General features: G+C 42.2%; 1 protein-coding gene across 1 annotated transcript in view; it reads left to right on the top strand.

Annotated features, from left to right (window-relative positions):
* The window catches only part of PIK3AP1 (phosphoinositide-3-kinase adaptor protein 1), a 110,657-nt gene extending 101,444 nt beyond the window's left edge, over positions 1–9,213 (top strand). Inside the window, 5 exon segments of the mRNA XM_049764384.1 lie at positions 2,952–2,967; positions 4,341–4,489; positions 6,969–7,039; positions 9,092–9,179; positions 9,182–9,213. Coding sequence (XP_049620341.1) covers positions 2,952–2,967; positions 4,341–4,489; positions 6,969–7,039; positions 9,092–9,179; positions 9,182–9,213 — 356 coding nt within the window.
* The last annotated feature ends 17,661 nt before the right edge of the window (positions 9,214–26,874 follow it).

Genomic DNA, 26,874 nt, shown 5'->3' with positions numbered 1-26,874 from the left:
GAGTTGTTTTGCTCTTACTAGGATGGTGCAGAGTGAGGATGGTGTGGGGAGTCAGAGTGACTTGCAACTTCTCAGAGAAGACAGTATCGGCTGAGGTGTGTCTGTGGCCTTATCCCAGGGCCAGGGACCAGCAAGAGCAGCTGGCTTCTAGAGATCTGGGCCCTAATCCTACTTTACAACACAGGACAAGTCCTCTAACAACTCTGTGGCTCAGTTTCCTTCCCTGTAGTTACAGCTGGTTTCTCTACTTCATGGACACTTGAAGAAGGCAACAGGAACTCAAATGAACACAGTCTGGGAAAAGTGCTAGATGAGACAGATAATTGTTTCTGGCATTATTCCATTATTCAAAGAATATCAGGAGTTACATGTGTTGCCCAAGCACATGTCATCTTCATCTCCTCTATTTTTTTGTTTTTGTTTTTGTTTTTTTGTTTTTGGGCCACATCCAGTGACACTCAGGGGTTACTCCTGGCTATGCACTCAGAAATCGCACCTGGCTTGGAGGCCATATGGTATGCTGGGGGGATTGAACCATGGCTCATTCGTCCTAGGTTAGCACGTGCAAGGCAAGTGCCCTATTGCTGTGTCACCGCTCCAGCCCCTCATCTCCTCTATTGAGATGTGGACTTTCTACATTCATACTGGATTGTGCAGAGTGCTCTTAACCTTTGGAGACACCATTGCTCTCCCTTGAGCACATTTCTCTCCTTCTTATCATCTCCCTCCCCTTCTTCAATACCTCCAAATAAAACCTGCTTTACTGGGACCGGGAAGGTGGCGCTAGAGGTAAGGTGATTTCTGAGTGCATAGCCAGGAGTAACCCCTGAGCGTCAAATGGGTGTGGCCCCAAAACAAAACAAACAAACAAACAAAAAAAACCTGTTTTACTTAAAAAAGAAAAAAATATCAGGATCTTCAATTTATCCAAACTGACTTGACTTGGATTTTTTGAACTTTGGGCTCCCTTGGTCTTTTTTTCCTTTGTAGTTTTCTTTTCCTGGAACTGGTTGAAGGCAGAAAATTGGTTCATCAATGTGAACAAAGCAGAGAGGAACCTCCCTTTAAATGACTGCTATTAAAAAGCTAAGGCAAAGCTGACGGGAAATAAAAGTATGGCAGCTGACGAGGCTTGCAGACACTGAGGGCCACACCCAGGGGTAGCTCCACCTGCTCCTGTACATTCACTTAGCTCTATGCCAGGCATGGGTGCTTCCACCATTCCTCCATAGTTACCTAAAAAGCCCAAGGGGAAGTTCTGTGTGGGCTTAAAGACCTGGGGAGATTTAGTCCTAGAAACATACATGACTCTTAGAATTGGATTCTTAGAATGAGGAAAGCTTATGCCTACCCATACTAACAATCTGTCCCTTTAAAAAATTTTGTTGTTGTTGTTTGGCCACACCCAGTGGTACTCAGGGGTTACTCATAGTTCTGCACTCAGAAATAACTCCTTGGCAGACACAAGGGACCATATGGGATGCCAGGGATCAAAAGCCAGGTTGGCTATGTGCAAGGCAAGTGTCCTATCTGCTGTGTTATTGTTTCAGCACCTTAAATTTGGGGAGGGGGGGGGCACACTGGTCATTGCTTAGGTCATTGTCTCTTCATTCAAGAATTATTCCTAGCAGTGCTCAGGGACCATATGGGATGTCAGAAATTGAGCCCTGGGGCACGGAGAGATAGCACAGCGGCGTTTGCCTTGCAAGCAGCAGATCCAGGACCTAAGGTGGTTGATTCGAATCCCGGTGTCCCATATGGTCCCCGTGCCTGCTAGGAGCTATTTCTGAGCAGACAACCAGGAGTAACCCCTGAGCAATGCCAGGTGTGGCCCAAAAAACAAACAAACAAACAAAAGACATTGAGCCCTGGTCAGCTACATGCAAAGCAAGTGCTCTACCTGCTGTATTATCACTCTGGCCCACAATCTGCTCTTCCATTCTTTATGTAGTTTCTCTGGCAAAAGTCAAGAATTGGAAACATTCAAAGTGCCCCATGACAGAGAAATGGATATAAAAATGGTGTGTGGAATATAAACAAAATGGAATTCTGCTAAGAAAAGATAAATCTTGCCTTCTGTTCTAGCTTGATGGACTAGAGGGGCTCACTTGTCAACGAGAAATAAATGGGTGGTGAGAAAGATAAATCCTGACCAGTCTCACTCTTATATGGTGTTGAGAGAACACAAAAGGATAGGGGATGAATAGTCTCTAATAAAAGAGACTATTTAAAATTGAAGTTATCAAGCAGGTATGAAGGAGGAGAGGAAGAGTTATCTAGAAATATGACACTAGGACAGTGGTGGAAGTTTCTGGGCAGAAACTATATACATCAAAAGCATAATCTTTAACAATCTACCCATATTACCTCAACTGCAATAAAAAAGAAATATTTTCAAAAGAGCAAGTGTAGAGAAGAAATCAGTCCCACATATCATAAAATTCAACTCTTTATTTTAAAATAATTTTTAAAGTAATGTCATTCTTAGAGGTGAAATATGCTGCTGCTTATATAATGCTATTAGGACCAATATATATTAATGAAAAATAGATAATGAGAAATCTATAAATAGATCTATCAATATATCTAAAAATAGATCTTAGATCAGGGAGATCCAAGGGCTGAAGCATATGCCTTGCATGTAGAAGCCCCACATTTGATCCCTATTACTTTCAGGTGCACCTCCTGAGCACTCCTGAGTTTGATTCAAGACAGAAAAAAATCACAATGACTTTTTTGTGTGTACGTGGCCTGTGTACGTGGCCTGCCTGGCCCAGCACTGCTCTTTCCTATATTCCAGATTAGGGTCAATTTGCTCTTTGCATACAGCCAGCTTCTGGCACCAGTCCCAAGACTCTCTGAACTAACTGCCACACCTGACTCAGAGAAGACGTAGGGTAGAGGAGGAGTGGAGCTGCACAGAGAAGACGAGGGTAGAGGAGGAAGTGGAGCTGCACAGATAACTGTGTGTGTCCTGAGAGTACACATATGTCTGCCCTCTCTCCAGGAGGCATGACCAGAGGAGTGGCAGGGGGAGTGCTTAGGCATAGAGGAGAATTGGCACAACTCTTTCTATGGTGGCAGTCTGTGTGAGTACTCACAGAAAACTGTTCAGATCATTAGCAGGAGTTGCTTTCTGCTCATAGAACCCTGAGGTGGAAATCTAGAGAGGCCACTGAGTAGGCCTAACCTAGTCACAAGAACAGGTTGAGGGCTGATGTGACTCAGTGGTATAGCATTTGTCTTTTTTTTTTTTCTTCTGTTTGTTTATTTATTATTTTAAGCCACACAGTACTCAGGAGTTACTCCTTTCTCTGTACTCAAGAACTACTCCTGGCAAAGCTCAGGGGATCTTATGAGATGCTGGAAATTGAACCTGGGTTGGTCGAGTGCAAGGCAAATGTCCTCCTATCTGCTGTACTATTGCCCCAGCTCCAAGAGCATTTGCCTTGCATGTGTAAGGCCTTGGGTTTGATTCTCTATTCCTCCATTAAAAAAGAAAAAATATTAGGCGAATGTTGGCAAGGTGAAAAAAAAACCACCTCTTATTTCTGTAGGCCTGAGGGCCCTCCTTCAATGCACTCTGAAATATTGCTGTCCTGCATGTCACCTGTCATTTAGAAAGGGACTAAGACACAAGGTGAGCAATATGTGTGAGACTGGGACTTTGACACCACAGATCATATCCCAGATGTCCAACTCACCACCTCTGTCACAAAGACAGACTCTCTTGGTGCTTGGTGTATTATAGTTCCTGTGTAGGGAGTAATCATAATAGTATTTATTTCCCTGAGTATTGGAAGGATCTAAAGTGCTGAGACTACAAAGTTTGAGAACTCTGCTGGGCTTGTCTTTAGCGTAAACTGTTATGACAATAGCCCTATTCAAGCCCTAGAGAGAGCTCAATTATGCTTGGTCTGCAGGAGGCCTGAGTTTGATCCCTGGCACCACATGATCCCCAAGCACCTCCAGAAGTCACTCCACAATGATGAAGCCAGGGATTTCCCCTGAGAACTATAGTGTAGCCCATACCAAAAATGGATTAACAGGATATTGTTCAGGAAGGCTAATTGACCCCCGAATTGGGGGAACAGATTCCCTGCCCTTTCAAAATGCTCCTCCTTTCTCTTCTTTGTCCCTGAGGGAGTCTGTGGAAGTCTAGGGGGGTCTCAATATCTCCCTCTCCCCATTCTTTTCTTTTTCATCATCATCTTTTCCCCTTCGGGCACCAGCCTGATGAGGGAAATAGGTGCATAAGAAGAGCTGCAGAAGAGTTTGTAAATGCCCAAGTGCATAGAGTCAACCATTTTCCCTTCTAAATTCAGACTTGGAGATCACAGTCCAATCCGGCACTCACAGCTCCTGACTGGAAAAATAGAGTATGGGGTCTATGAGAGTGGCCCCAGGAAGAGTGTCTTGCCCCCCAGGACAGAACTGAGACCGTGGAGAGACTGGAAGACAGACAGCACCCTCAAGTACCTGCGAGTAAGTAGCTGACAGGCTCGCCACAGTCATCCCTATGGGCCTTGATATTTTTGTTTTTGTTTTCTTGTTGTTGTTTATTGTTTTGAGCCACACCCAGCAGTACTCATGGGTTACTTCAGACTCTATACTTAGGGGTCATTTTGGTTTTTTTTCTTTTAATATCTTTATTTAAACACCTGATTACAAACATGATTGTAGTTGGGTTTCAGTAATATAAAGAACACCCACCTTCGCCAGGTATAAAATTCCCTTCACCAATGCCCCAAATTTCCCTCCTCCCCACCTGTCTCACCTGTATTTGAGACAGGCTTTCCACTTCCTTCATTCATTCACATTGTTATGATAGTTGTCAGTCTACTTATTTCTCTAACTGCACTCACCGCTATTTGTGGTGAGCTTCATATTGTGAGTTGGACCTTCCAGCCCTCATCTCTATTGTCTGAAAATTATACAAAAATGTCTTTTCTTTTTCTTAACAACTCATAGATAAATTATTACAATTTCTGTCTATCTAGGAAATTTCATTGACTTCATATATCCTGACCAGTTGCTTAATATTCCATTGTGTTATGTACTAGTTTTCTTTCTATCTTTCTTTCTTTCTCTTCTTTCTTTCTTTCTTTCCCTTTTTTCTTTTCTTTCTTTCTTTTCTTTTCTTTCTTTCTTTCATTCTTTCTTTCTTTCTTTCTTTCTTTCTTTTCATCTATCTTTCTTTCTTTCTCTTTCTTTCTTTTTCTTTCTTTTCTTTCTTCTTTCTTTCTTCTTTCTTTCTCTTTCTTTCTTTTCTATTTCTTTTCTTTCTTCTGTCACACCGGGCAGTGCTACATAGGTTAACTCCTTGCTCTCATGCTCAGGAAATCGCTCCTGGCAGACTCAGGGGACCAATATGGAGATGCTGAGATTCAAACAATAACCTTCTGCATGAAAGGCAAACACCTTACCTCCATGCTATCTCTCCAGCCCCATACCACAGTTTCTTTAGCCATTCACCTGTTGAAGGGCATTTTGGTTGTTTCCAGAGTCTGGCTATTGTAAATAGTGCTGCAATGAATATAGGTGTGGAGAAGGGACTTTTGAATTGTATTTTGTGTTCCTAGGGTATATCTCTAGGAGTGGTATAGCTGGATCATATGGAAGCTCAATTTCCAGTTTTTTGAGGAATCTCCATATTATTTTCCATAAAGGCTGGACTAGACAGCATTTCCCATCAGCAGTGAATGAGAGTTCTTTTCTCTCCACATTCCCTCCAGCACCGATTCTTCTTGTTCTTTGTCATATGTGCCAGGTCTCTGTGGTGTGAGATGTTACTTTATTGTTTTTTTTATTTGCATTTCCCTGGATGATTAGTGATGTGGAGCATTTTTTTCATGTGTCTTTTGGCCATTTGTATTTCTTCTTTGAAAATTTCTGTTCATTTCTTCTCCCCCATTTTTGATGGGGTTAGTTTTTTTTTCTTGTTAAGTTCTGTCAGTACCTTGTATATCTTGATATTAACCCCTTTTCTGATGGGTATTAAGTGAATAGCTTCTCCCATTCTGTGGGTGACTTTTGTATCCTAGGCACTATTTCCTTTGAGGTGCAGAAGCTTCTCAGCTTAATATAGTCCCTCTGTTTATCTCTGCTTTCCACTTGTTTGGGAGTGCTTGCTTTGGGGGTCATTTTTGGCAGTGATCATGGATGCCAGGGACAGCTACATATAAGACAAATGTCCTAAACTGCTATGCTATTGATCTTTTCCCCCAGCCTTAAAAACATTCTTATAAGTGTGCCAGATGCTAATTGGAGTCTAATGTGGGCTTGGAGAGGATTCAAAGCAGGAGACATGTATCTGGAAAGGCTTTTATCTGGGAGCCAATCATCCTACACAGATATTGTCAGATAGTATGGTTCTTATCTCATTCCTTTATAAACAGAGAAGCACTAATGGTAATACTATTTAACATTTACAGAGCATTTAATTCTAAGCTCAGACTCCTCCTGTGAATTCTCTGATCACACGTTCAGAATAAATCAGTGGGACAGGGAGTCAAGCCTTTAGGCAACTGGTTAGTCAGGGATTTGAACTCTGTCTAAAATGAGGTTAAGTTTTTCACACTTATCTGTGTGCTTCCTCAGGATTGGAGAAAGGAAAGTTTAGGGAGACAGCAATATTAGAGAAGAATGGACTCAGATTTAAGAATTCTAGCTCAACATGTTTACTTTTGTGATATTTCAGATAGCAATGCTGTGAGTTTCTGTATCAGAAATAGAATCTTCAGTGGCTAGACAATTTGCCATGGATCACTTTCAAGTAACAGGGGGATTTGGATTCAGCCAAATGAGAGTATCATGATGCCTCATCTGTCACAATGGAAACATCATATCAATTAGAATCTTTTGAATAATCCCATATTTTATGACTTATTATTTCTATTGGTAAAGAATATAAGTATACTCTTTTTTTTCTTTCTTGAGGAATCACAGTCTGACTTTGTTTCCTGCAGGCAGTACAAGTAACAGATCCAGTACCCGGAGCCTTCTCAGTGTTAGCAGTGGAATGGAGGGGGACAATGAGGTAAGTGTACATGAGAGAAAGCACCCCCATCTGTTTTGTTGTAGGGAACATTTCACTGCAAGAAATATGCCAAGAAGTCAAGACACATGATGTCATATGTCATGGGATTCTATTATGGGGAATGTCCAAATAGGCAGAGACATTGAGAGCAGAGGGAGAAGTGCTTGTGGCCTGGCAGGGAGGGAGAAGAAGAGGAGAAAATACTTTACACAATGTTTCCTTTTAGGGTGATGACTGTTTCAGACATCACACATAGGGTGGATGTCTATATGTTGTTGGACTAGTTGCATTACAGTGGGTCATTTAGGCAGGGGATAGCTCAGTGGTTAAAGCACCTGCCTTGCAGTCATGCAGCCACCTGGCTCTGCTCCATATGCTGATTTAATCTCTGGGTACTGCCTTTGTGATCCAAGTACCCCCCTCCACACACACATACACAAACACACAGAGAGAGAGAGAGAGAGAGAGAGAGAGAGATGAGAGAGAGAGAGAGAGAGATGAGTGAAGATTAGATTTGGTAGAGAGAGAGAGAGAGAGAGAGAAATATAGTGTGTGTTCTTGGTGCCCTCAAACATGGCATATGTGAGCATCACAGCTGAAGTGTGTGATATCTGGCAAGCACTGCAACTAAAGTGTGTAGCCCCAGTCATGACAAAAAAAATAAAAATTAAAACACAAAAGTAAATAATTATAATAATATGAATTTTGCTTCAGTTGAAGGAGAGGGAAGGAGGAAGAGAGAGAGTGATAGAGGATAAAGACATAGAAATCCACTCAGGAACCTGGAAAATATGACTAGTATTTATCTCCAGTTCAGTCCCTGGAATTAAATATGACCTCCCAAGCACCAGGAGTGATCCAAAAGCACAGAGAGAGGAGTAAGCCCTGAGCACTGGCAGGTGTGGCCTAACAAATCCTCCCCCTATTGAAAGAAAAAAAAAGAAAAGAAAAAAGGGAAGGAAGGAAGGAAGGAAAGAAGAAGGAAGGAAGGAAGGAAGGAAGGAAGGAAGGAAGGAAGGAAGGAAGGAAGGAAGGAAGGAAGGAAGGAAGGAAGGAAGGAAGGAGGAGGGAGGGAGGGAGGGAGGAGAGGGAGGGAGGGAGGGAGGGACAGGAAGGAAGGGAGGGAGGGAGGGAGGGAGGGAAGGAGGGAAGGAGAGAAGGAGAGAAGGAGGGAGGGAAGGAAGGAGGGAAGAAGAGAAGGAGGGAGGGAAGGAAAGGAGGAGGGAGGGAGGAAGTGAGGGAGAGAGGGAGGGACGGAGGGAGAGAAGAAGGTAGAGTTTGGATCAAGATGTCTTTGAGCTGCATCCCCAACCCACAGGGCCAATCCCTAACCCAATGTAGGTTGATGCTGTGACCAGCAGCTGGAATGACAGGGAGATGGGTGTCATAGAGGACACTGTAAACCCCAGAAGGCCCTGGAAAAAGGGTTTTAAAGGGCCTGCCCTTCAGTCAACAGCTTATGTTACCGCTCCAATGATTGAGGCCCACTCACCCATTTGTCTCCCAAAGGAACTTTGTCTTGAAAGTCAATGTCTCTCTAGCTCTCTCTGGTTCTGAGGCTCATTTTTTTTTTGTTTGGTTTGTTTTTGGGCCACACCCAGCGGTGCTCAGGGGTTACTCCTGGCTGTCTGCTCAGAAATAGCTCCTGGCAGGCACGGGGGACCATATGGGACACCGGGATTCAAACCAACCACCTTTGGTCCTGGATCGGCTGCTTGCAAGGCAAACGCCACCTGTGCTATCTCTCTGGGCCCTGAGGCTCATTTTTAATAGCAGAAAAAATATGGGTTCCACTGAAGCAGCTCTAAGGAGGATTCTGAGGCCCTCCCTGCATTTTCATCAACTCCTAGGTGACATAGGTGCTGGCCTCATACACACTGTCCTTGACTTGGCAGGAAGGATCATTCAGTTCACTAGTAATCTCTGCTCCAGCTGACTCCTCAGCCACTCTGGAGTTAATGGAGAAGAGGAATGAATGGATGAAGCTTAGAATTACAAATCTGGCAGTATATGAATAATCTCCCTCTTTCTTGATCATCTTTCTGGCTATAGGATAATGAAGTCCCTGAAGTTACCAGATGCCGAAGTCCAGGGCCCTCTCAAGTGGATGCAACACTCACTGTACCCCTGGAGAGGCCACCAGGGTGCCCCCACGAGCCGCCTCTCAGAGGTAACCTGGAAATGTTTTCTCCTGAATTTCAGAGATAGGGGAATGTTGTTTAAATATAAAATATAGAATCCCAGGGTTGGGGGAGTGGCAGGCCTCCCTTGGCTGTGCCCTGAGCCTGCAGTCCCTTAAGCCAGTGGGTCTGAAGGCTGCATGGTAAAGTCAGAGAAATGATCCACAGGCAGACAATTGAAGTTTCAGGAGTTATTCAGCTTTATTACAAGGCCCTAATCGCCATCTGCCACATGGCTTCTAAGCTAAGCAGCCTCTTTACTGCTGCTCTCTATATCTTAGCTACTTCTCTCTCCTCGTACCCTCTCCCCAGCTCTCTATTATTCTCTATCCCAAACGACAGCCCCTCCCAGGTGTGGGTGGGACCATCCAGGTAAGATTAGCATGTGGTATTGGGTGAGGTTACAGGGGAACATTGACCTGGGAGCATCTTAAGATGACCAAAGAGTACATTCTGGGGGCCTGAACGATAGCACAGCGGTAGGGCGTTTGCCTTGGCATGCGGCCAACCCAGGACGGAGCCGGTTGGAGGTTGGATTTTCGGCATCCCACATGGACTTCTGAGCCTGCCAGGAGCGATTTCTGAGTGCAGAGCCAGGAATACTGTTAGGTGTGACAAACAAACAAACAAACAACAAACCACCAAAACAAAAGAGTAAATTCAGGGTCAGGAGAAAGTTCGTGGGCTCGAGTATATCCTGACCTTATGGTCCCCCACAAGCATCACTAGGAACAGCCCCCCCCCCCCCCAAGTACTGCCAAGTGTAGCCTCCCCCCAATCAACAAAAAAAGAATAAGTACAAAGCTCTTTTGCTCCATTTTCACTTAGACTTCACTATTTCTGCCTTTATTCCATTACACAAGCTTCAGCTAGCAAGTGCAGTTTTGTTTTATTTTTAATCAATGGAATAAATACGTGGTAACATAGACTTTGGATAAATGTTTATGTTTGGATTTGGCCCCCTAAAACTAATTCCTTTGGGTCTGTGGTGGAGTAGTTTGAGGAGTCCAGGAAAGAAAGTAGAAGTGAAAATGAAAGGAAGCTGGCATGAGTGGTTGGGAATGTGGCATCCATGAATGAATTCTTTAACTTTCATAAGCTTTAGTGTCCTGGTCTATCGAAAGGTGGAGTGGGGGCAGAGAGATAGCACAGCGGGTAGGGCATTTACCTTGCACGCAGCTGATCCAGGAGTACAGTGGTTCCAATCCCGTATCCCAGATGATCTCCCGTGCCTGCAGGAGTAACCCCTGAGGGCTTGCCAGGTGTGACCCAAAAACAGAAAAAGAAAAAAAAAAGTGGGGCTAATACACTTCTTCACAGCCATAGTAAGTACTAACCATAGAGTTATGGTTATTCTAAGAACTAATCATGGAACCAAAGAGTGCTATCCATAGAGAGAAAATCAACAGAGAGATTTGGGAGGGAATGTAAAAGAGCTTCATTGACTGAGCTCTGATGTACAACATTGTTTAGAATCTTACACAGGCCTCCAGCAGGACCCTTTTCAAATTTTTTTCTATTAAGAATATTGGGGCCGGCAAGGTGGCGCTAGAGGTAAGGTGTCTGCTTTGCAGGCACAAGCAAAGGAAGGACCATGGTTCGATCCCCCGACGTCCCATATGGTCCCCCCAAGCCAGGGGTAATTTCTGAGCACTAGCCAGGAGTAACCTCTGAGCATCAAACGGGTGTGGCCCCGAAAAAACCAAAAAAATTTTTTTCCATTTATTATACTACTTATTAAAGGAGAGTCGGAGGAATCCTTCTTCTTGTTGCCCTCTCAGGACTTGGGTTTAGCGACCTTTAGGGAAAGGTATTCTCATGAAGAAACAGGAAAGTGGACCAAGCGTTTCCTGTGTACGTTGATAACATAAGAAGTATACAAAGCTGCCTTGTCCCCAGAGGTGAACTCTGATGTCAAAAAATATAATGTGGGGGTAAAAATTTAAAGGAGGAAACTGTTTTCAGTCACGATTTTTCTTTTAAGTGTTATATGCTTTATTCAGATACATTTCATCCATAGGATCTTTGAGGAAAATACAGTAAAAATGCTTTTCTTCTGGTTTTCTGAGAGGCTGGAAACTGCGCGAAGGTCTACATTTTTTCTCACCCAATTCTTTAGCCCTTGTCTTTGTGATCCGAGTTGCATTCATGCGCTGCCACCAGCACACAAACTTCCCATCACCGGCAGGGCCACCAGTCTTGCAAGGAAGTCTCCCTGCCAGAGACAGAAAGAACTGCAGTGATGATCTAGTCCAACCTTCTGAATTTGCAAAATGTTCTGTTCCTTGAAAATTATGCCTTAGAGAGATGGGCTCAGTGGGCTGGAGTGCATGCTTTGCCTGTGGGAGGTCCAGGTTCAGCCCCCCTGGCACTGTCTAGTCTCCCAAATACTACCGGGAGTAGCCTCTGAGCACCACTAGGTGTGGCCAAAAAAAAAAATCCCAAAAATTATTAACTAGTAAGCGATTAATGAAGGGTGTTAACAAAGAACAATTGTGAAAATACAATCACTTTTTATGTGCTTCTTATATCAAACAAGCTAAACGCCTCTTGGCCTTTCTTCTCTACATTTCTAAGTGGAACTGTTTGCTGTCTCTCCTTTTGGCATCTAAGAACTAGGGCTTGATAAGGGTTGAGACCTTGCTGTGTGTTGCCAAACCTGGGTAGGCCTGATCCAGGATCCAGCCACTCCATCACTTTATTCCATCTGTCTCAGGAGGTTAGTTGTCATGGTAGGAGATACATTTTTAAAATGTTTTGTTCTTGAAGGTCAAAGGCATTGGAGGCAGTTATCTAATTGTACCAAGAAAAAGAAGTGTCAAGCCTGACACTATTGCTACAAGACCTCTAAGGGATTTTGTTAATGGCAGAGAAAAAAAAGGAGAACAACCAGGAAAGCAAGTTGCAGAGTCTAGAGGATAGATCCTAGGATACATTTAAATGTGTCAAGAAAGGAGACGGATGAATCACTTAGAACAGTCTGGAAGCAAGTTTGTGATAAAAAGATACAAGAGAGAAAAGGAGGCAAAACACTTTTTATATTCAAGAAATGGTGTTTGCAAAAAATAAAGTCTGAATACAGCAAAACAAGGTTTGGAGTGCATTTTTGGTGTGATAAAAGATTTGCAAATTTGCAGTTACTTAGTTTTGGGGAACGGGGAACCACACATGGCAGTGATCAGGGGTTATTCCTAGCTCTGTACTTAGGGATCATTCTTGGTAGGCTCAAAGGGTCAAACCTAGGTCCAGTGCATGCAAGGCAAATGCCCTACCCACCTGTACTATCTCTCTGATCCCTGCTATTTAAAAGAATGAAATGAGGAGACTTTGAGTAGAAGACTAAAGCAGCCTCTTTCCTTGACCAGCTGACCAAGGGAGGATGAGGCTGAAGGTAGGATGGCTTCTTCATTCCTGATTTAGGAAACAATACCCCAGCAGTCTCAAATTCTGTTCATTTCCTTCCCCATCTCACTCTATTGTCCTCCACTCCAGTCCTGGTCCTCATACTCATTCTTTCTGCTGCCCCAAATTGTTCATCAAGAACTGTCTCTCCATCTCCTATTCCAGTTTCCCCTGTTTTCTCCTTTTGTACTAGGAGAAATATCCAAATATCCCATGACAAACTGTCTTGGCCTGTGCATGTATAAAACCAAATTCATCATCTCTCCAGCTCCTCTCCTTCCCCGGCTGAGATATTGGCACTTGCTCTTCCTTCCCCAAGCCTCAAGCCAGCTTCCATCCTGGTCTCTGTCACAGCTTCCTCATCCATTCATCCTGGCTCCATCTATTCTATACCCTTTCAGCTCTCAGATCCACCCCCTTCCTGCCATCTGTCAGTGCCTAAGTTCATTATGTAGGCCCGCACATTATGATACCTCCTTGCCTCCAAGCTGCACCAGAGTGCACTTGCTAGAACAGAAAATAACCAATGATATCACTTCCAGGCTTGACATTCTTCAGATTTCACTTACATTTTCGCACAGCTCTGGCCCTAGCTAGCCCTAGTCCAACCCCTTGACTGTGTTATTTGTGTTCCACCCCTGAAGCAAGCTGTCTCATTTTGTACTTGTTGTGCAATCCATCCATTTGCCAGGAATACTGTCTTTCTACATCTTCCCAATCTACTTTAGAACACTTCATAATTCTTATCCTCTTTTAAGAATTCCTGATACTTTTGTTTATGAATTTCTTTTGGTTCCACAAACACCTCTATAATAATTCCCATGTTGTGGGTCCTATTTTTTTTAATATATCAAACACCTGAAATAGATGGTGAAAATGGACTTTGAAATAAAGAATTATTTTTCTGATTCCCATTTATATTTTCTTTAAAAATTTTATTTTAGGTCTTGGGCAAATAGCTGTCTACTGGGCTGACACTATTATGAAATTTTGATGGTATCATGTTTGCAGCTGTAAGCAATACAGGATCTATAGATCTGAAATAAATTTGATGGTTTAGCAGTTTGATACAGTTAAGTTGTGGAAATGGGCCATTTCTGTTGGAGAATGTAAGGTTGTGACCCTGAGTATTGTAGTTTCAGGCATAAAGGGCTATCTGTTTCCCACCCCTGAGAACACCCCAGAAGCATCAGCCCTGGACCAGACTTACCTGGGAAAAGTTAGCAGCCATTATATTTTTTCCCTACATAGTAATTTTAATAACTAATGGAACTTTTTAAGAAAGCATTGTCTTGAGCTCTTTCCTGTAATATGATTGGTTTTAATAGCACCTTACCAAACCACAAAGTTGTTTTGTTATTCTTTTGTGTTGTTGGTTTTTGGGTTTGATTTGGGGAGGGGAGTTGGTTTTGGAACCATACGCAGTGGTATTCCAGGGTACTCTGTGTGGTAATCAGGAGTCACTGCTTGAGGTAATTTGGTATTGAACCTTCGGCTCCTTATCCAAAAGAGTTTGCTCTAGTCCTTTGAGTTATCTCCTATGACCTACATCTCAAAGTTGGCATCATGTGCAGTACAGGTGGCCTCAGCATCACCCTTTACTCCATTGACACCCACTCAAGGTGTCTCTTTGCAAACAGTTTCTAGGAATGCACACTGGAGGGTGGGAAGCTCTGAGCTTCCTGTGCCCAGTTCAGTTACCCAAACCATTTCAGTGGTCAGGTTGATTGCCTTCCCCGAGGATGAAAGCTATGAACATCTTCATGATGGAAAATGAAATAAGGCTTCTGGATATCTTGGGAAAGAGAGCTCTAAGAAGGATCTTTAATCACCAAAATACAATTATTTTGCCTTTACTTCCCGAGTGACTAGTTTAAGCTTGAAACTATGCTAACCACTTCTCCAGTCCTCATCTCCTTACACAGTCATCCAATACAGGTATCATTGCCTCTGTATAACAGGTTAGAGAAGTGGAAGTGAGGTCCTTTCAGCTGTGGGCACAAAGTCTACACTATATACCCTCAGGTGACTGACTCTCCCAATCAAGTAGACAACACAGTCTACTTGAATGTTCCTATCCATCATCTACTACACTTGAAAAACCTGAGAGTTGGTCGATGCCACCATTTTTACTACCTATATAGTCCAAATCCAGGAGTAGGTGCATAATAGATAAATGTTTGAAGAAAGCAAGGAAGAAAAGAGGGAAAGAAGGGGGAGGGGAGAGAACAGGAAATGAAGAAACAGACAAAGAAGAAGATGAGAGAAGTACAGGGAGAAAAAGAAAAGGCAGTTTCAGCTTGTTCTGGTACAAGAGGCACCACTTAATTGTCCCCTTCAGCTTTCTCATCTACTCAGATGAGACCAGGTTGAGGACAATGGAAGGATTCTGTGCATTTGTCTTCTCTGAATGAAGAGACCCAAATTCTATGTATCCATCCAGAACCTGAACCGTATTTTTGGAGGATCTCTATGGAGATTATTTTCTACTTCTACCTTCCTCTCTTGTTCCTAAGACTTCTTCTTAAGCTCTGTGCATTTCCTTGACCTACACAAAACCTGCACACAAGAGGACATTTAGTAAAATATTGATTCTTTGATTCATTTACTTCTCAGGCACAATTCCAGTATTGCATAGTTCAGTTTCAGCTCCTGACAAAGCTCTTTCTCTTGACTTACTGATCTGCTTTCAAGTGAAATATATATTGGTTTTACAGAGCACATATAGAAATATCATTGGCCATCACTGGATATCTTTGAACATGTCCAAATATATCTGGAATTGTTCAGAACTATTTCCAGAGTATCTTGGAGAGGACTACAAGGAAAGCAAACTTGGGTTAAGATAATACACTCTTTGTAATCCCCCCGAGGAACATGTTGCAAGAAACAGACTTTCGAAATTCTTAGTTCCTTCCCAAAGAATTTCCAATCTACACCCTGCCTGGCTGTGAATTTGAATCACTGGTATTTTATTTTGCACTGAGGTCACATCCAGTGGTAGTTGGAGAAGCTACTTATGGGCTTAATGCTTGGAGGTCACTCCTGGTGGGGCTCAAGGAACCAGTCAATGTTCAAATTCAGGCTTCTTGCATTCGAGGTTTGTGCTCCTTTGAGTGATTTTTCCAGCCCTTGTTTTTCTGAAAATAACTATATGTTCCCTTATTAAGAAGTGGCAGCAGCAGTATATCAGTTAAATACCATTGAAAAGTTACTTTTTCCCCCTCTTGTATTTAAACACTGTGATTACAGTTGTTGTTCATGAGTTCATTTTTCAGTTTGATAATGTACACCACCCTTCACCCCTAGGAACATTTCTGCCACCAATGTCCCCAGTTTCCCTACCATCCTCCCCCGACTGCCTGCCTCTGGAACAGGGATTTTATTCCCCCACTCACCTTTTTTTCTCTCTGTCCCTTCATCCCTTTATTTCTCTCTTAGACACTGTGGTTTGCACTATTGTTAAGAAGGGGTATATCATGTATACCATGTATATCACTTTACCTTCATTCAATACCCAGTATTGTTCAGAGTGAACAGTTCAACTATTGTCATAGTGGTTCCTTCACTACCCTAACTGCACTGCTCCATTTTTGTGGTAAGCTTCCTAGCATGGTCTTGTCATTTTGGCCTTCATCTCTATTGTCTCTGGCTATTATTATCATACTATCTTTTTTATTATATCTCACAAATGAATGACATTATTCTATATCTATCTCTTTCTCTCTGACTCCTTCCACTCAGCATAATACACCTATGTATAAGCAAATCTCATGACTTCATTTTCCCTAACAGCTGCATAGTATTCTTTTGTGTAGATGTACCACAGTTTATTTAGCCACTCATCTGTTTTCTGACCTCTGAGTTGTTGTTTCCAGATTCTGGCTATTGTAAACACTACTGCAATGAACATAGGAGTGCAAAGGGCTTTTCTATATTGTATTTTTGTGTTCTGAGGGTATATCCCTAGGAGCAGGGATTTCATTTCTTCTTCCTATTTTTGTATTCGGCTAGATTTTTTTTTGTTCTTGCTGAGTTTCCACCAGTGCCTTGTATATTTTAGATATTAATCCCTTATTATATGGGTATTGGATGAATAGTTTCTCCCATTCCATGAATAGTCTTTCTATCCTAGACATCATTTCCTTTGAGGTGCAGAACATCTCAATTTAATGTAGTCCCATTTGTTTAGCTTTGCTTCCACTTGCTTGGACATTGGTATTTCTTCCTTGAAGATTCTTTTAGCTTTAGTGTCATGGAATGTTCTACCTATATTTTCCACTATGTTCCTTTGGTTTCAGATATCAAGGTCTTTTTTTGGTTTGTTTGGTTGTTTTTGGGCCACACCCAGTGATGCTCAGGGGTTACTCCTGGCTATGTGCTCAGAAATAGCTCCTGGCTTGGGGGACCATATGGGATGCTGGAGATCCAAACACAGTTCATTCTAGGTCATCCACATGCAAAGCAAATGCCCTACTGCTGTGCCACCACTCCAGCCTCATATCAAGTTATTTAATCCATTTTTTTTTTTTGTTTTTGGGGCCATACCCGTCGGTGCTCAGGGGTTACTCTTGGGCTATCTGCTCAGGAATAGCTCCTGGAAGACACGGGGGACCATATGGGACGCCAGGATTTGAACCAACCAATCTTTGGTTCTGGGAAGGCTGCTTGCAAGGGCAAACGCCACTGTGCTCTCTCTCCAGCCCCTCTTTGATCCATTTTAATTTGATCTTTGTACATGGTATTAAAGAGAGGTCTGAGTTCACTTTGTGGTGTGTGTGTGTGTGTGTTTTGGGGGGGGTCCACACCCAGCAGCACTCAGGGGTTACTCCTGACTCTATGCTCAGAAATCACTCTGGCAGACCTCGGGGGACCATATGGGATGCTGGATTCGAACACCACCTTCCTTCTGCATGCAAGGCAAATACCTTACCTCTATGCTATCTCTCTGGTCCCAATGAGCTCACTTTTTGTATGGATTCTCTCATTTTCTGTAAAAGTTCTTTTTCGAGTTGGTTGATTTGTTCATCTATGGATTTCTTGAACTCGCTGGCTAGTGATTCCTTGATTTTTTTTTCCCCGCCCCGGATTCCTTGATTTTTATTGCCATGGCTTTCATCGCCACTTTTAGGTCCTCATCTATTGGGCCCATGCATTTTGGTGGACTTGGAAACTTGCTAGGATTTCTCTCCATCTCCCCGGTTGTTAGTGTCTTCCTTAGTTTACCCATATTTCTTTGCATTTGGTGATTTGGCTTGGAATGTACTGCCTTCAGATTTCAGCCCTCCTTTGTCACCTGTGGCGTGGGGTTGGGCCCCTTCTCTGGAGTGCTCTTGATGGGTATGATGGCTGCAGTCTCGAGGTTTGGCCCCACCCATGAGTCTCCTCCCTCACTTTACCTGTCAGAAGGCGTAGGTCCCTTCCCCCTTGCCCCACTGCAGCAAGGTTTCCCCTCTCTCTTTACCTGTCAGAAGGTGTGGCGAAGGTCTGGGCCTGGGTCAGATTCCCTCTTCCCCTTTACCTGTCAGACAGCATGGTTCACCTCCGAGCACACCTGTTCTAGCTGCAGTAATGTGAGTTCACTTTTTTGAGATCAGTTTTTCCAACACCACTTGTTGAAGAGGCTTTCCTTGCTCCATTTTGTATTTCTTGCTCTTTTATCAAAGATTAATTGATCATATACTTTTGGATTCATCTCAGAATATTCAAATCTATTCTATTGATCTGAGGGTCTGTCTTTATTCCAGTAACCATTCTGTTTTAATGAAAACTGCTTTATAGTACAGCTGAAGATTGGAAAAAGTAATGCCTCTCATCTTTGTCCCAAGGATTGCATTAGCTATTCATGGAGGCTTATTGTTTCATACAAATTTCAAGAGTGTTTGATCCACTTCTTTGAAAAGAATGTTATGGCAATTCTTATAGGGGTTGCATTAAATATGTTCAATGTTGGGGAGTATTGCCATTTTAATGATGTTAATTCTACCAGTTCATAAACAGGGTATGTGTTTCCATTTCTTGTGTCCTATTTAATTTTTGAAGCAATGTTTTATAGTTTTTTGTATAGGTATTTTACCTCTTTAGTTGATTCCAAGGTACTTGATTTTCTGAGGCACAAAATTGGATTATTTTTTAAATATTTATTTCTTTTATTTCATTATTTGTTATATAGAAAACCCATTGATTTTTGCATATTAATTTTGCAGTCTGCCACTTTACCATACAAATCTATTATTTCCAGAAGCTTTTTTGTGGAGTCTTTAGGATTTTCTTTTTTTATGTAATAATTACTTTATTTTTTCTTTATTTAAACATCTTGATTACATATATGATTGTGATTAGGTTTCAGTCATGTAAAGAACACCCCTTTCACCAGTGCAACATTCCCACCACCAATGTCCCAAATCTCCCTCCATCCCACCCCACCCCCACTTGTACTCTATAAAGGCTTTCCAGTTCCCTTATTCATTCACATGATTATGGTAGTTCTCAGTGTAGTTATTTCTCTAACTGCACTCACCACTCTTTTTCTGCCTGCTTACTTTCAGCTCAATTTGCTGATCATTTTCCAATTTCTTAAGCTATGCTAGTAAGTTATTTATGTAGTCCTTTTCTTCCTTCCTGATGAATGCTTGCAAAGTTATATATTTTCTTCTGAATATTGCTATTTCTGTGCCCCACAAATTCTGATAACTGTTATCTTCCTTCTTATTTGTTTCCAGAAATCTTTGAAATCCTCCTTGATTTCATCCCTGACCCTCTGGTTTTTAGTAATGAGCTATTTAATTTCCAGGTGTTAAAGTTATTTCTTCGTTTCTGTCTATATTCCCTTCTATTTTTAGTGCATCATAATTGAAGAAGGTAGTTGATAAAATTTTTATCCTCTTAATATTATAAATATATATTTTATGGCCCAGCTGGTGGTCTATCTTTGAGAATGTCCCATGTGCACTTGAGAAGATTGTGTATTCAACTTTTGGGGGTGAAAAGCCCCTATCTATATTTACTAAGCACCCTTCTATGTCTTCCTTCAATGCAAGTATATCCTTATTGAGTTTTAGCTTGGTCAATCTGTCAAGTGGTGACAGAGCAGTTTTGAAGTGTATCACTACTATTGTGTTGCTATTGATGTTTTCTTCAAGTCTATTAACAGTTGTTTTATGTATTTTACTGGCCCTTCTGTGCTTTCTTTTTTTTTTCTTTTTCTTTTTTTTGGTTTTGGTTACATCTGGCAGCACTCAGGGGTTACTCCTGGCTCTATGCTCAGAAATCACTCCTGACAGGCTCAGGGGACCATATGGGATGCCGGGATTCGAACCACCAACCTTCCGTATGCAAGACAAACACGCCTTACCTCCATGCTATCTCTCTGGCCCTGAGAGTGTGATTTCTTCCTGAAGAAATGACCCTCTCTGTCTCTTTAATCTTTTAAAGCCCAAATTCTGTATTGTTTGATATTAGTATGGCTACCCCAACCATTTTTAGGGGGTTGCTTGCTTGAAGGGTTGTCTACCAACTTCGACTTTGAGTCTATGTTTGCTTTGAATATTCAAATGTCTTTCATGTGGGCAGCAAAATGTAGGATCCAATTTTCTGATCCATTTAGCCACTCTGTGTCTCTTAACTGGTGTATTTAGTTTGTTAACCTTGAGAGAGATTATTGTCATGGGATTTTGTGCCATCTTTTTTTATTAGAAGTTTGGTGTTTTTGTGGTGTCTGTCTTGCCTTAATGTACTCTTTAGAACTTCTTTTAAGGTTGGTTTTGAGTCTATAAAGTTCCTAAGCTGTTGTTTATCGGTGAAGCAGTATATCCTTTCTTCAAATCTGAATAAGTTAGTTAAGTGTAGTATTCATGGTAAGGCTTTCATTTCATTTAGTTTTTCTCTGTATCGCATCACTGCTTTGAGACCTAGGGGGTGGCATGTGATAAATCTTAAGGATTTATCTTAAGGATTCTTTTTGTATGTAATTTCTATTTTTGATCTTGCTTTCAGTAATTTATCTTTATCTGTGGTTTTCATCATTATGACTTGGAAAACCCAAGGATTTGCCCTTGACTTGCTTTTATTTAGATCTCTTTTAGCTGGTACTTATTGTGCATTTAGGATGTGGGTGCATGCCTTCCTCATTCTTCAGTTCTCAGCAATAATGTCTTTGACTTTTACTTTTGATAGAGAACTTTCTTCCTACCTCTGGGAAGGGACCCCAGTTATTCTTATGTTGTTCCTGTTGTATTTATTCAAAGGTCCATGCTTTCTATTCATTCATTTTGAAGACTTTTTTCCATATTCTGTTCGTTTATTTATTTATTTATTTATTTATTTATTTATTTATTTATTTATTTATTTGGTTTTTGGGCCACACCCGGCGGTGCTCAGGAGTTACTCCTGGCTGTCTGCTCAGAAATAGCTCCTGGCAGGCATGGGGGACCATATGGGACACCGGTATTCGAACCAACCACCTTTGATCCTGGATCAGCTGCTTGCAAGGCAAACGCTGCTGTGCTATCTCTCCGGGCCCCTGTTCATTTATTTTAAGGCTCTTTTTCATTTGTTTCTGTTGTACTGAGTTGATATGCAACTCATCTTCCAGCTCACTGATTCTGTCCTCAACAGCTATTACTCTCTTGGTGAGGCCTTCCAATGAGTTTTTCATTTCACCTACCAAGTTTTTCAGTTGTTTGAAGTTTTCTCATTTCTACTCTTATATCCTTTTGAGGTTGTTCATTGCATTCATTCATAGTTTCTTTGAGTTTTTTGAACATCCTCCACATTTCCTTTCTAAAGCCCTTATCAAAGAGGCTGTATAAATGTATGATGTTAGTTGAGTCCTCAGAACTGTCATGTTCATTTACTAAGTGTGGTGGGGTACATTGTCTTCCCACTGTGACTATTGCAATGTGGTGGTGTTTTGTGGTTTTTTTTTTTTTTTTTTTTAAATGTTGTAATGGAGCTCCTTGCCTTGAAGAAATGTGTGGCTGTGGAGCAAGGCAGAGGGGCCGTGCTCTTCTCTTGGTGCACTAGCCTGAGTTCACAATGGTTTCTTTCTTTTCTTTTTTTTAACCTTCCCTTAGGTCTTACCTGTCCAAGGCAAGCTTTCCTCTGGGTGAGGGAACCAAAGTTCAAAATGCAGGCTGAGCCCTAGGCCCTTCTTATGTTGCTTGTGAGGAGTGACCCGGACTAGGTGAAAAGATGACCTTTAGTAGATTCTCGCTGTCACTGCTAGCAGTCTCTTTGCTTGTAGTCTCACAGCTGTGCCATTGCTGCTCATGTGGCCAAATCGATGGCCCTTCTGCCATGCTTAGCCTTATTCCTACTCACTCCCTTAGCGCTAATGTCCATGTTCCATGAGCTAGGCCCCATAGATGAACCCGCACTTCTTTTTTTTTTGTTGTTGTTGTTTAAAAATATTTTTATGTAGGTCTATTATAAGGAAATTCAAAGTGAATATCTTCCAGGTAATTTTGGTAGTTGTTCTTTGTTTTGGGGTCACACCCGGCGACGCTCAGGGTTACTCCTGGATTTGCACTCAGAAATCACTCCTTGCTGGGGCTGGAGAGATAGCAGAGCGGTAGGGCATTTGCCTTGCCTTGTTAGCAGCTGACCCAGGACCTATGGTGGTTCGAATCCTGGCATCCCGTATGGTTCTCCATGCTGGCCAAGAGCGATTTCTGAGCACAGAGCCAGGAGTAACCCCTGAGCACTGACAGGTGTGGCCCAAAAAAACAAAATCACTCCTTGGGGCCGGAGAGATAGCATGGAGGTAAGGTCCCCTGTGCCTGCCAGGAGCGATTTCTGAGCGTGGAGCCAGGAGTAACCCCTGAGCACTGCCGGGTGTGACCCCCCCCCCCCAAAAAAAAGAAAAAGGAAAAAAAAAAAAGAAATCACTCCTGGCAGGCACAGGGGATATATGGGATGCTGGGATTTGAATCGGTGTCTGACCTGGATTGGCTGCGTGCAAGGCAAATGCCCTACCGCTGTGCTATCTCACCGGCCCCTCTTTCAATTAATTTTAATTAGCGACAAAAAAAAAAAAATTTTTTTTTGGATGTTCAGGAGTTACCCCTGGCAGACTCGAAACCATATGAGATGCCAGGGATCAGACCTGGGTGAACCCGCACTTCTATGCACAGTTCCCAGCCCTGCTGTAACACCAAGTTAGGTTGCCATTCACTACCAGACTCCTACCTCTGGAAACACTTCCCTGTAGCTGCTTCCAGCACTGCCTCTGTTGCTTAAGGTCACCCCACTGCCATGTTTTTCTCTGGCAATCTCCTTAAGAGCTTGATTTTCGATTTGGTAGCTGCTGCTTTCTTCTTTTTTGGGGGGGGGGTGGGTTTTTGGGTCACACCGGGCTGCGCTAAGGGTTACTCCTGGCTCTACGCTCAGAAATCGCTCCTGGCAGGCTCAGGGGACCATATGGGATGCCGGGATTCAAACCACCGTCCTTCTGGATGCAAGGCAGTTTGCCTCCATGCTATCTCTCCGGCCCCTGCTACCGCTGCTTCCTTTCCAGGAATCCAGCGCCCTATTACGGGCTCTGGGATTTGGGAATTTTAAGCCTGGGATGATGCTGGGACGAGCTGTTTTCAGAGTCTTCAGGCTCCCATGCGCTGCTGCTGCTCCTGCTCCAGTTTCTAGTACTATTGCTGACTGCCATTTTCCCGTGTTAGGTTCCACTCTTCCACCCTAGATTAAAAAGTTACTTTTTATACTTACAAATCTCAAGAGAAAGGGTTATCTTGTGCCGTGAGTGGGGTGGGGGAACAGGGGGGGAAGTACCATGTTTAGCCAGGAGAAACATGAGCAAGTCTTTATCATGGAAGGAAGGTGTGAGGCAGGCCAAGCAGATCTAGCATTAGTTTGTTTTAATTATTTTAGAAGATTCTGGGCAGAGGGGTCTATCTTTTTTTTGGAACTTGGCCCTGGGATATTTAGAGAGGGTGGGTGGCAGCTGGAAAAAGCCTGGTTGGGGATGGGGTGCTTAGTGGTGAGTACTCTGGGGTGGTTAGTTTGCATGTGAAAGGCATGTTCCATGCATGATGCTTTCTATCTACAGAAATTAGCAAGAGGAAGGACCTCCTTTTGGAATCATGCCCACATGTCAAATACCGGTTCCTATAACTTGGTTGGGGGAAAGGCACTATTAAAAGATAATGCTCTTTATCCTTTAAGAGATTTTGATAGAATAGGTCTATTAAATTTTCTTTTTTGATACCCAAGGTAACACTGGCAGTGCTGAGATATTAAAGAGAGATGTGTGGTACTGGTAGTCAATTCTAGGATCATACGTACCATACATGAGCTCCAGTCCTTTAACTATCTCCCTGTTCCCTGGAAATTCTTATTATTCAGAGAGATCTCATGATATTCTACTTTGCATCTAGGATTATGAACCACCAGAGATCTACATTTGTTCAATTTAATTGATAACTATAACTTTTGTATGGTATGCCAATTTGTTGCATAGCTTGCAAACAAATTATAGATACCCAAGAGCTACTTAATCACAATCATTTTAAAATACCATTTGTCTTTTGTTTCAGACCTCTGACCAGAGAAACCTTCCATCCTCCTCCCCGTGTGCCACCTAGAGGTCGCTGATTCCATCGCCTTGCAACTGCCTAATTTAGGACTTTGAGACTGCAGTTGTCAGCTTAATGATGTCTTCATGTTGAGTTTTATAGCATGAATGCTGACCTTAAGACCCACTTTCACTGCTGATACCCTTGAAGCCCTGCTGGTTTGGGCTTTTTCAAAAAAGACATTATTATAGTAGAAAGAAACTTAAAAAATGAAGGACTTTATTCACCAGTGCCACATATTTTAATCTAAATCCTTCTTTTGCCAAAAGGAGGATGACTTAATCAGAAAACTTACCTCTATTTCGACATGTTAGAGCCTGAAAAGACACATCAATGATATGCTTTACCAGTGATTTTACTGAAATGAACTTGTCTGTACTATTCAAATATAGTTTTTTTTTTTTGTTTTTTTTTTTTGTTTTTGGGCCACACCCGGCAGTGCTCATGAGTTACTCCTGGCTGTCTGCTCAGAAATAGCTCCTGGCAGGCACGGGGGACCATATGGGACATCGGGATTCAAAACAACCACCTTTGGTCCTGGATTGGCTACTTGCAAGGCAAATGCCACTGTGCTATCTCTCCGGGCCCTCCAATATAGTTTTTAAAAGTGGTTATGATCTATGCATCCAAGTAAGAAGATATGTCCTATTATTAAGTAATTTCAAATTTTTCATAGATTCAGGAGATTTTTGTAATTGATAGATCTGGTCATACATGACAAACTCAAAAAGACTTTTCAGAAGCTTGTGGTTTCAGGACCACATATAATGTTCTGTGGTCTTTAGAGGTCTTAATTCTCGCATTAAACTCAGAAAAGGGCCAGAGTGATAGCACAGCAATCGGGCATGTGCCTTGCATGCAGCTGACCCAATACAGACCTGGGTTCGATCTCCAATCCCATATGGTCCCCTGAGTCTGCCAGGAATATCCCTTGAGTATTGCCAGGTTTGGCCCCAAACAAACAAACAAACAAACAAAACACCAAAAAAAACAGAAAAGGACCCTATAATCAGAAGATGAAGAACTTAAAATTAAAAAGTAATGGGGGCTGATGAGGTGGCGCTAGAGGTAAGGTGTCTGCCTTGCAAGCGCTAGCCAAGGACCGCGGTTCAATCCCCCGGCATCCCATATGGTCCCCCCAAGCCAGGGGCAATTTCTGAGCACTTAGCTGGGAGTAACCCCTGAGCATCAAACAGGTGTGGTCCCCCCAAAAAAGAACAAAAAAAATTAAAAAGTTATACATTTCTGGGTTTGGAGAGATAGCATGGAGGTAAGGTGTTTGACTTTTATGCAGAAGGTTGGTGGTTCGAGTCCTGGCATCCCATATGGTTCCCTGAGCCTGCCAGGAGCGATTTCTGAGCATAGAGCCAGAAGTAACCCCTGAGCGCTGCCGGGTGTGACCCTCCCCCCAAAAAGTTATACATTTCCTTTCATGCTTATTTTTTATTATGATACTTGGAAAGTCATTTTAGGCAGAAAATGTAGCTTTTCTTATGTCATTAATTTTGAATTCCTGGCATATAAATCTACTTTCAAAGCACACATCCTTAATTTGATACTTAAATACACAGCAAAGAATGTATCTGACCCACTTCTTAAAATATATATCAGACAAAGAAAGAAAAAAATATATCAGAAATATGGTGGTTTTGCACAAAATTATTTTCCATCCCACACAGACCTATAAAACTCATACTGTTATCTATTTAAGAACAACTTTAATGGGTCTTTTTCTGATGATTAAATGCTCTTATACATCTGCATCTTCTATCCAGCAAATAGGAACTTATTGAAATGAATAGTTTCTAAAGGTTTGGATTTTTTTCTCCTGACATATAAATACACTATTGGCCAAGGCCATCAAGAGTGTGCAAATTATCCACCACAATGCCTGGAGCATAGTAGCTCATCTGTAAATCTTTGTTCCTTTATTTTCCTTGTCTCTTAGTTGGGAAAAATAAGGTGGATGTGAAATAAAGGAGAAAAGAAATTATGTTGGTGGAGTTTTCTTTCCTGTTATTTATAACCTTCCTCTTAAGCAAATTTGATCTTGATAAAATGTATATGTTTTAAAAAAAATCCCTTGTGGGAGGGTGAGAGGTTAAAAAAAAAATCCCAGCTCAAAAAATACTAGCTCAAAGGGCTAGTATGCATGTTTGCATAAGAGGCCCAGGTTTGATTGAGCACTGCATGCTTTCCCAAGCACCCCTCGGAACAACACCTGAGAATCAAGTCAGCTGTGTCCCTCCAGTTCTAATACTGTTAAACTCCAGTTTGAGCATGCTAAATTAATTCTATATATGTTCAGACTAACAAGTATTTAGATGAATAACATGGCAAAAGCTATCTTAGTCAGTTATATTAGCATCTTTTTTTTTTTTTTTTTTTTTTTTGTTTTTTGGGCCACACCCGGTGACGCTCAGGGGTTACTCCTGGCTATGCGCTCAGAAGTCGCTCCTGGCTTGGGGGACCATATGGGACGCCGGGGGATCGAACCACGGTCCGTCTCCTAGGCTAGCGCAGGTAAGGCAGGCACCTTACCTCGAGCGCCACCGCCCGGCCCTATATTAGCATCTTTATATGCATATTACTGCACTTGAAATATTGTGACATTTTATTGAATTTTGATTTTGGGGAAGATAGTACTCAATGATCCTAGATACTTCTG

This window comes from Suncus etruscus, chromosome 17 (assembly GCF_024139225.1).
Source record: "Suncus etruscus isolate mSunEtr1 chromosome 17, mSunEtr1.pri.cur, whole genome shotgun sequence".
Classification (NCBI taxonomy): domain Eukaryota; kingdom Metazoa; phylum Chordata; class Mammalia; order Eulipotyphla; family Soricidae; genus Suncus; species Suncus etruscus.
Note: the sequence above shows the minus strand (reverse complement) of the source record. Positions and strands in the feature narration are given on the sequence as shown.